The sequence below is a fragment of the Chanos chanos genome, chromosome 6, assembly GCF_902362185.1.
Source record: "Chanos chanos chromosome 6, fChaCha1.1, whole genome shotgun sequence".
Lineage (NCBI taxonomy): Eukaryota > Metazoa > Chordata > Actinopteri > Gonorynchiformes > Chanidae > Chanos > Chanos chanos.
In genome coordinates, this window is record NC_044500.1 from 6,080,872 (window position 1) to 6,090,004 (window position 9,133).

Below are 9,133 nucleotides of genomic sequence, written 5' to 3' on the forward strand. Positions count from 1 at the left end.
GTGAATGACATGTCATAGGAACATCAAGGCTTATACTGGCCTCCAATCGAGTTCAATCAATCTCTTGGTTCACTTGGCTTTGGCCACTAGATGGAGTCAAGATATTTTGCTTCTGCCGAGTAATTCACACAGGAGACAATGAAGGGGACAGACACGTTCAGTGAAGTTCTGTCAGTTCATGAAATACTGATACCATACGACCATATAGGAATTCAGGAATTCACAGAGCAAGATTTATATCTCATCATTAAAGAGAGTCTCACACACACACACACACACACACACACGTGGAGATCGATAAATGCACACGGCAGAATTAAGGCATAATCAGTCGGCCCTGCCCCTCCATGAATTCAATTTTGATGTAAAAAAGACAATTAAGAACAGTATTTTATTTCTGTTTTAATGTCGCCCTGAATATGCTATTTTTAAAAAAATATGCTGGTTTAAGTAACATCAAAGACCACAGTTCAAAAATGTCATTTCATGAGATGTTTATTTGTTTAAGAATTATAACACTGTCCACCTGTTGGATGGACAGATCAGAGACACGTCAGACAACATTCACAATAAGTTCTCTTGCACTGTAATAATGACTTTAACTACGGGGTTTTAAACTGATTCAGTTGGTAACTGAAAACAATGCAACTGACTGATTCTATTTTCCAGCACTCATATTTCTCAAACTCGGATCCCAGGTACTGTCTCCAAACAAGTGGCATATGGTTAGTAGAAAATCATTTCTTGATTTTAAAAATTGTAACTCTGGCTAGTGTAATCTGGCAGATAATGTTAGATATTCTATTTATAACTCATTGGAACTAAAGTACTGATATCACAAATCAGTGGAACATGAAATCGGTGAAATATTACGTATTTGGCTGCTATGTTCTGTTTAAACTTTTCGCAATACGTTCAAGCATCATCAAAACAAGTGCAAACAACATCACTGTGTTACACTCATAATAAACACTCATTCTTTACAATATATATTTTTTTAACAATCCTTTTTACATACTTCAGGTTCTTCGAAGTCTACAGACTTCTGTTTTTCAAGATTACACTACTTCTTTTGTGATTCAAGCATTTTAGATAACAAAGCACTTGTGGTCTCTGAGGGAAAACACCAACTGTTCCTGGATGCAACACAGCAAAATGCAGCAGTGCACTGCAAACACAGAACCAGTGTAACTACTGTTGGTTTCTTTAAAATTTGTTCATTTAAAATTGCCATCATTACACACGAATTTCTACTATTTCAATTACAAATTAAACATATATTTTTCCATGGAATGTTTTACATGTTGTTAGATTTCATCATTACTATCACGTCATGTTCTATATTGAAATCAAACACTACTAACTGTTTTCTTCTATAGACCCCTACAATCCATCAGAAATAAATTTTATCTTCACAGAAAAACCCACAATCTCCCTCACTGATGAAGAACAAAATTTGATCAGGCTGCTTCCTGTAAGCTGAGGACTACAATTAGTATATAGTGGTTTGAATATCTGTCTTCTGGAAGACTTCCTCTAGAATTGCAGATACAGATACTTTTTCCCAATTTAGATGGTGGTCAAAGTCACAACCAATCCTGGGCATTGACTCACGGGTGACTCCGTGTAGTAAACAGTGAGTTTTCATGGCATGTAGCACCTGTCACAGGCTGTCAAAAGTGGGCTTGTGGAAGTATTTTTCCTTTGTAATCAAGTAGCAGATATAACAACAAGATCTTTCAAGCTGGAAGCCTGCGCTGTTTTTTGAGCTCCTCAACGCCACGAAACTTCCTCTTAACCTTCACCTTAACCTGCTGCGTGAGAGTTTTTTGCTCGTGCGCTAGCGTTCCACACTCTTATCGTAAGCACCAGATTAATATATATCGCTTTTAAGGTTAGTTTTTGTTGAAGTTGTTTTAAGTTTATCCATTTTTTACCAATAAAGATGATAATTATCTAAATATCTGCTTGTCAGTAAGACAATATTAGCATCGATGCTAGAGTCACTCGTTTGACTGGATGATTAGGCCTACGTTTGTTGTGCTATGGTAGCTATACTTACATTACCATTAGCACACGAATGAACCACAAGGAAGAGGAAAAATACTTAATACAGATGGTTTATAACATTATGTATCTCACAGTCGGTGGTCTGCCAGCGTCCCATATGGTCTAGCGGTTAGGATTCCTGGTTTTCACCCAGGCGGCCCGGGTTCGACTCCCGGTATGGGAAATACATTTTGCCCAGCGATGAACTGGCGACCTGTTCACGGTGTTTCCCCGCCTTTCGCCCAATGAGCGCTGCAATAGGCTCAAGCACCCCCACGGCACTAATAAGGATAAGCGGCTTTGAAATGAATGAACGAATGAACAACAGTGTAGCAATGCGAAGAGAACTGGTTTGATTAATCACGACAACACATCATTATGGGTGCATTTATCGTAATGAAATCTGGCATGTTTACACGTTTGTCCGTCATTTGCCGGTATTGCTTTGAAGCATGTCGAGTATGCCCGATAGTTTCGCAAAATGACAAGATCTGTTGCACGACAAACAGCAAGTATGCGTTTCGACGTTGCATCTGTAACGCTCTCGAGCGTACTGCATAGCATTCGCGATGTCCATAATGTTTTGTGTGATTTAGTTATCGATCAGATGTCAAATGTAAAAAGAATAAGTATAAAAGCTCTGTGTAAAGGTAATCTTGAATCGCCATTACCTGGACAAGTGTCAGAATAAGTTAAAATGTTCGTTATTTAACATACCAGATTACAGTGCTATGCCAGCCATGCGGCAGACACACAGACAAACAGTTTATCGCAGAACAGACACACAGACAAACCTAGGGGCAATTCGCCTAACACCGGGTTCGACACACGTCTTTGGACTGTGGGAGGAAACCCATGCAGATACAGGGAGAACATGCAAACACGACACAGAAAGAACCCAGGCTACCCAGCCGGGAATCGAACTAAAGACTTTCTTGCTTTGAGGCGAGAGCGCTACCCACCGTCTCACGGAATAGCACTATCAAGATGTTACGATAGCAAACGTGGCCACTAGGTGTCACCGTGCAGATGGGTGTAGGTATTGTTTCGAAACTATCTGGCACATTTACTTTGAAAGTTTCAGTGTTTCACAAAGCCTCGCTTTGCCCAGCACTCGTGAACGGCGTGCCGCGGCTAAACATACAACAAAACATAACAGCCACCCCAAACATCACTGTACAAACAAATGCAGCAGGTATGTAAGAAGTAAGCATTGTCTAAATGATCCCTACTGTTTGTTCCAAGTCGACATGACCAAACTAAAGCCTATTTAAAGGTTACTGTGGGGTTGCATAACGCGCATAATCGCAGATCTTTTCTTACAATAAATTAGCTTTCGCAATCATACACTCCGACTTATTTCTTCTAATAGTTTTGGAAATAAATCCAGACAAATATAATGGTTGCGGTTGCAGATTTGAATGGCATAAAAGAGCGGACTACTGGCCTTGGCGGAGGCCTGCGCTCTCCACGTGCTCTTCTAGTTCCAAACAGGTTCGTGACATGTACTGTGAGGGAAATTCTTCCAGCTCAGAGAGAGAGAGAGAGAGAGAGAGAGAGTCGCTACGTCTCAAAAGAATCAACCAGTATAGATGTATAGTTGAATCGGTCTTTATTTCATGCTCATGGGAGAAGCACGCCTCAGAGATAAAGCGCAGTTCTCTCCAAGGTTACGGAGCACAGAGCTTTTTATACAGTAAGACAAGCAAGTGCAAGGACACGTGCGGGGGTTTAGGCGCTAACTTTTGTCACGGAGCACGGGATTCTTAGTGTTTGCTTCCAGAGTGGTACAGATATACAGTTCACTTAGAGGCCTTGTCTTCTACATGATAAATGTTCATTGCTCTAACACACAGGCACATTTTACAGCATATAGGAATTCATTAAGCACAGGTCCCTACAATTTTAATACTTCACTGTGACCATAAGTCATGAGGCACAGTTTCCTTTTAAAAATTACAATCATAATGCAAAGCAGTATTTTCCCCCAGTTCCTAATTCACAGTTCTGCCTCACTGGCATAATCGTGTTGCATTTTGAACAAAATGCCTTTCCAGTCAGGTTCCTGGCCTCCCGACATTGGTTTGGAATACATTTTTTTCCCTCTCCTCTCCTCTTTGGTATCTATAGCTCATACAGTGTTACTGCTGAGTCAGTAGCAATGCCAAACCCGGGGTAGACAGGCTCAGAGAATGTGGTCTGCTCTCTGTGGAGGAGGGTCATTCCGTCAGAGACGTTGTAGAAGGACAGGATTCCTTCGCTGTGATCCAGATACACGCCTATCCTCGAGGAGCCGGGCAGAGGGATTTCAGTCTGACGGTTACCGTGTCTGAAATAACACCTGGAAGGAGAGCAGTGTAATCTCCAGGACTGACTGTTGTATCCAAACCGACAGTCGCTGCCCCTTCCTTTCCTCCTGATCCCTTTGTACGAGACCGCTATGGTCACTTCTCGACCGCTGCACTCAGCCTCCCAGTAATGACGTCCGGAAAGGCCCCCTTTACACAAGACGTTGGGATAGCCGTCGAATCTCTCCGGACAGTCGGGACACGCCAGTATCACTCCTTTATTTGTAATTTTCCTGTACCCCTCTGAAAAACAGAGCGTCCTGTGGGACGTGTTTGTGTCCACAGTCAGCTGAGTAGAATCTGTTAAGTGACATGCACAGATATACCATTAATAATGACACTTATTATATAGACACACACACACACACACACACGCACATATGATTCTGTGCATTACTGTGCCTTTTGTAAGGTGTAATAATTGAATGTGGTAAAAACTTACAGAGCAAAAACTCTTCTCTCTTTGTGGGCTGAGGCCGCTCGGCTATCCGGATATGCGGTACTGTAGAAACAGAGGAACAGTGTGTTGTTATTCTCCTTTGACTCTACATCTAAGCGAAAAAAAAAAATGTGTCTTATGTTCCCGAAGCCCACCTACCATTTCGGGATATCTTGTCTATCATCACTCGGAACACATCCTCCATTTGAGCATTCAGTTCAGAAACACATTTTGTCACAGGGTCAAAAGAGATGCGTAGATTCATTTTGATTCTGGTGGAATCTTTATACACGGGTGGGTGGAACTTCTACAGACAGAGAAAAGGGACAGTTAAACAATTTCTCAGCTCAAGCTTTGATGTACAGCTTAGAGTTTTGATCAGAGAACCTAAGCTTAGCCACCCCGTAGACAAGCTTGTGTTACCTGTAAAAATTGGATTTTATCGTCTATTTGCGAAAGCTTCTCCAGTTCACCGCTTCTCGCCTGTAGCTCAGCGATTTCTTGCTCCAGTCGCTCCAAGAGTCTTTCTGCCCAGCTCAACTCAGCTTTCTCCTGAGCTCTGATCAGCTCCCTCACCTCCCTGCGCCTCCTCTCAATGGAGTCGATCAGCTCAGTAAAGATCCTCTCGCTGTCCTCCACTGCGATGTGACCGGAGCACTTTTGGGAGACACACAAAGAGACGTGTGAAGTTTACCGTGTGAAGACAACACATCACATTTATGCATTTAGTCAAGCCGTTATTGTGACACAGTGATGAATAATCCAGAGAGTGGACTTCAAACATTTATTTCAGTTCATGTATTTGTTTCTTATATGGTCAGTAAATACCTTCAAACTATCTACGGCCTGTTTCAACACCTCCTTCTCCTCTATTTTTTCTTGGAGTCTGTCTTGACACTTCCTCCGTGCCGCCTTCAGCTCCTCCTGGGCACCAAGTGAATTAATTAAATTAATATTCTACCGGATTTACCTTCATTACGGAACAGCAAAAACCCTCAACAATTTTTAATGATGGTGAGTGTCATTTCTCTCTTTGTTTTTTGTTTTTTTTGCGAACTTCACACAACCCATCGCTCTTCGGCACCAGTCTTAGTTTCCTGACGGCAACAGTAAAATAACGCGTTCTCATTACCTGTTTATCAGTCCACATGGATTCAGCTGGAACTGTGTCATGTCCTTTGTGTTCGCATATCACACACGGATAACAGATACACGTCTGGTCATCTTTGCAGTAAACTTCCAGAAGTTTCCCGTGGCGTTGGCAGATGTTCTCCTGCAGGTGTGTGGAGGCACTGACCAGTTTGTGTCTCCTGAAAGCTGGAGACTCATAGTGAGGCTGGATGTGAGACTCGCAGAAAGAGGCCAGACACTGCAGACAGGACTGAACAGCTTTGTTTTTATCCTCAGTGCAAATGTCACACTCCACGTATTCACGGCTTTTAACGGGCGACGAGGCCTTTGGTCGAGTCATCTTCTGTTTCTCCATCATCTCAGCCATGAGCGTGTTCTTCTTTAACAGGGGTCTAGGACTGAAGGTTTCTCTGCACTGAGGACAGCAGTAAGGTTTTCTCTGATCGTCCTGATCCCAGTAGCCCTTGATGCAGCCCATACAATAACTGTGTCCACAGGGAATCGTCACTGGATCCTTCAGTGGATCCAGACAGATCGAACAGCCGAACTGGTCCTGACCCAGTAAATCTCTTGGCTCTGCCATTTCTTTTAAAGCAGCTTGTTTTTCCTGAATTGATTCGATTTTCTGATTGAACTTTGATCTCCAGCGGATATGGAAAATGCCGCTGAGACTGGTTGAAATCACTCTGCAACCGAGGAGAGTTTTAGTAAGTATGAAACTTCTTAAAAGCAAGAGACAAACCAAGAACTCTACTGACATGTTCTATTTACTGTTTTCATAACATTATTATTATTGATATTATTATTATTATCATTTCAGAGAATTATCTTAATCACAGTGTCACAAAGTTAATGAGTTGTCATGTTGATCAAATTTTAGTGCAGCCGCACATTAAACCATTACATTGCATCATACTCCCATTTGCACTTGCATGCAGTATACCTTCAAAAGCCAAAACCACAAAGCCATGTCCACAGTAAAAAAAAAAAAAAGGAATTTAGCTGCAGTTGAACATGTTTATCATGCAGCATATTCTCTTGTAGTTGTGATAAGTTACCTGCTTTCAGTCCGTACCCAGACGAGTTCTGTTGAGTGGTCTTGCTTGTGTTTGAACGTGCGTTTTAAAAGGGCAGAGAGCATTTCACTCTCTCAGGAACGGAGCTGCTTCCTGCTTCTCGTCGTACGGAGAGTGGGAGTGTCTATGTATGCATGAGAGAAACAGAAGAAGAGAGTTGTGTAATGGAGATGTTCTTCTTTTATTTCAAAACAAAGAGTCGCTAGACAGTTCCGAAAAACTGAATTGTATGACTTAAGGGAACAAAAAAACTATAATCTAGGCATCAGAGAACACACTCTACACTACGTTGTTGGGCTGAGCCCAAAAATCAACCCTGAAACATTGCCCCTCTGCTATTGGACACAGTGAATGTCAGTCTAAATGCAGAGGGAGAGAGAGAGTAGTTCACACCCAGGGTTTAGAATTCTTGAGATGCCAGCAATCCGTAAGCTTTTTTTTTTTTTTTTTTTTTTTAGAGTTTCAGCATTGGACAAGCTTTCCAAGTCATCGTTTGGTTTTCATGACCAAACACACATTGTACCAATAATCCACAAGAGGACAGAAACCTCATTCAATCTAGCTTCACTATGAGGATAAAACAGTGCATTGTACTCTAAAACTGAAAAAAAGCTCTAAGAAGAGGGAGTTGCCTGCAGTGACATTTCTTCAGATTTTTCTCTTCAGCAGACAAACTCGGCTAAACCCATCAAAAAACTTGCAGAACTCACAAAACTTGTCATGCATGTGAACAGGTGGGGCGTTAATGATTGCCAAGGGATGGGGACCCCTGATTGGTCCCTGACTGGTCCTACAGAAACCATTGAAACATCTTAAAAATGTTCTGACGGCTTTACTTACTGCCATAACTTTTAAACGTTAAAATAGTCAACTGTCATTCGATAAACTCGATCTGTTCTCTAAGGGTTTTCTTTTTTTTTCACCTTTGATTATTTTGGATTGTGGAGGACATCTACCACTACTGTAAGACGGGGTATCAGCCATATTTACGCCGCCTTTGTGTACAAACCAAACTTGGTGATTGGTTGCATGCACAGACAATCAATTTCTGGACCCAGCAACCGAACCTGACCTGAGTGAACTATGTATTTGAGTCAGTGAGCTGATATGAAAGTACAAAAGACAAGGTCAGATTCTACTAAAATCAATAAAATTCAAACAGTGAGCGAGTGAGTGTGTGCAGTATCAGATAGACACCACAGAAAAGACTGTCATACAGAAGTGTGAATGCAAAAGACACAGCATGTGACTCTCTCGGGTCACATTTCTGGTCGACACATTTGTGATATTGGCCATTTGCATTGATCTGTAAGTCGTCCTCTTAACCTCACAGCCTGCCGGTAAAAGATACATGAGAAAAACTGAAGACTTCTATAACTAAAGGACAATGAATGATTACCAAGTCAGAGAGCCTGACTCATCAGTTTCCTGTGCCCCAATGTACACCTGTGTCTGCTGTGTTGTTTTCACTGCTGCCAGCAGGTGGCGACATGACATTGAAGGCCAGCGATTTTCCGCGGTTAAATGCACACGAAGAGGACTAAGATTTATGAACCCAGTTGTCCTTGGGTAGACAACTTTCCAAATGGTCCTTCCAAATGGCTTGACAGTAAACTGTTCAGTTTATTCTGATGTCCGCCCTAAGCCCAGTCCACACTACTGTAGCACCATAAATTAATTGTCGATGTCCGGTTGGCACAGATGAGTGGTTGTCACTAATGGTGTTGCCTTGTGGTTGTCAGTCAGTTCCATCACAGTGATGAATAAATTGTGTGTTGCATGCATCCTGTTCTGATCCTGGAGTTAATGTTTGATATTATTGTTCCTTGAACGGAACACCTTTGTTTGACTGCAGTACTACTGCCCTCTAGTGTCTGTTCAGGGCACTGCACTGTGTATACGTGTGCATTATTAAAGGAATGCTTTCCCTGTGTCTGCAATAAAAACAGTTTTCATTACCACTCGTAATAATGTGATCATATTAAACATAAAAACACAAGAAAACACAACATTAGCAATAACTGTGTCATTAACCTGTGGAAAGCTGAAGGTCAAATGTCAGGAACATGCATTTAGTTCAAACAGTTTTA

General features: G+C 41.8%; 1 protein-coding gene and 1 non-coding gene across 2 annotated transcripts; one reads left to right on the plus strand and one right to left on the minus strand.

Moving 5' to 3' along the window:
• The first annotated feature begins 2,161 nt into the window (after positions 1 to 2,161).
• On the plus strand, positions 2,162 to 2,233 carry trnae-uuc (transfer RNA glutamic acid (anticodon UUC)). The gene has a single exon. It is a non-coding gene; the product is annotated as a tRNA-Glu (tRNA).
• Positions 2,234 to 3,654: 1,421 nt separating this feature from the next.
• On the minus strand, positions 3,655 to 7,081 carry LOC115815768 (tripartite motif-containing protein 16). The gene is made up of 7 exons (XM_030778775.1): positions 7,026 to 7,081; positions 5,969 to 6,653; positions 5,665 to 5,760; positions 5,260 to 5,493; positions 4,996 to 5,143; positions 4,840 to 4,899; positions 3,655 to 4,697 (listed from the first exon to the last, which is right to left on the minus strand). Exons 2-7 carry the CDS (start codon positions 6,548 to 6,550, stop codon positions 4,174 to 4,176), a joined length of 1,644 nt encoding a protein of 547 aa, XP_030634635.1. The 5' UTR covers positions 6,551 to 6,653; positions 7,026 to 7,081; the 3' UTR covers positions 3,655 to 4,173.
• Between the last annotated feature and the right edge of the window lie 2,052 nt (positions 7,082 to 9,133).

What these genes read in the sequence shown, in the direction of transcription:
- LOC115815768 (XM_030778775.1), bottom strand. Translation starts at nt 6,550, where the DNA reads ATGGCAGAGCCAAGAGATTTACTGGGTCAGGACCAGTTCGGCTGTTCG. An exon ending in CCATGTGGACTGATAAACAG is followed by an intron (nt 5,761 to 5,968) that starts GTAATGAGAACG and finishes CTTGGTGCCCAG; the next exon opens with GAGGAGCTGAAGGCGGCACG. An exon ending in AGACAAGATATCCCGAAATG is followed by an intron (nt 4,900 to 4,995) that starts GTAGGTGGGCTT and finishes CTGTTTCTACAG; the next exon opens with TACCGCATATCCGGATAGCC.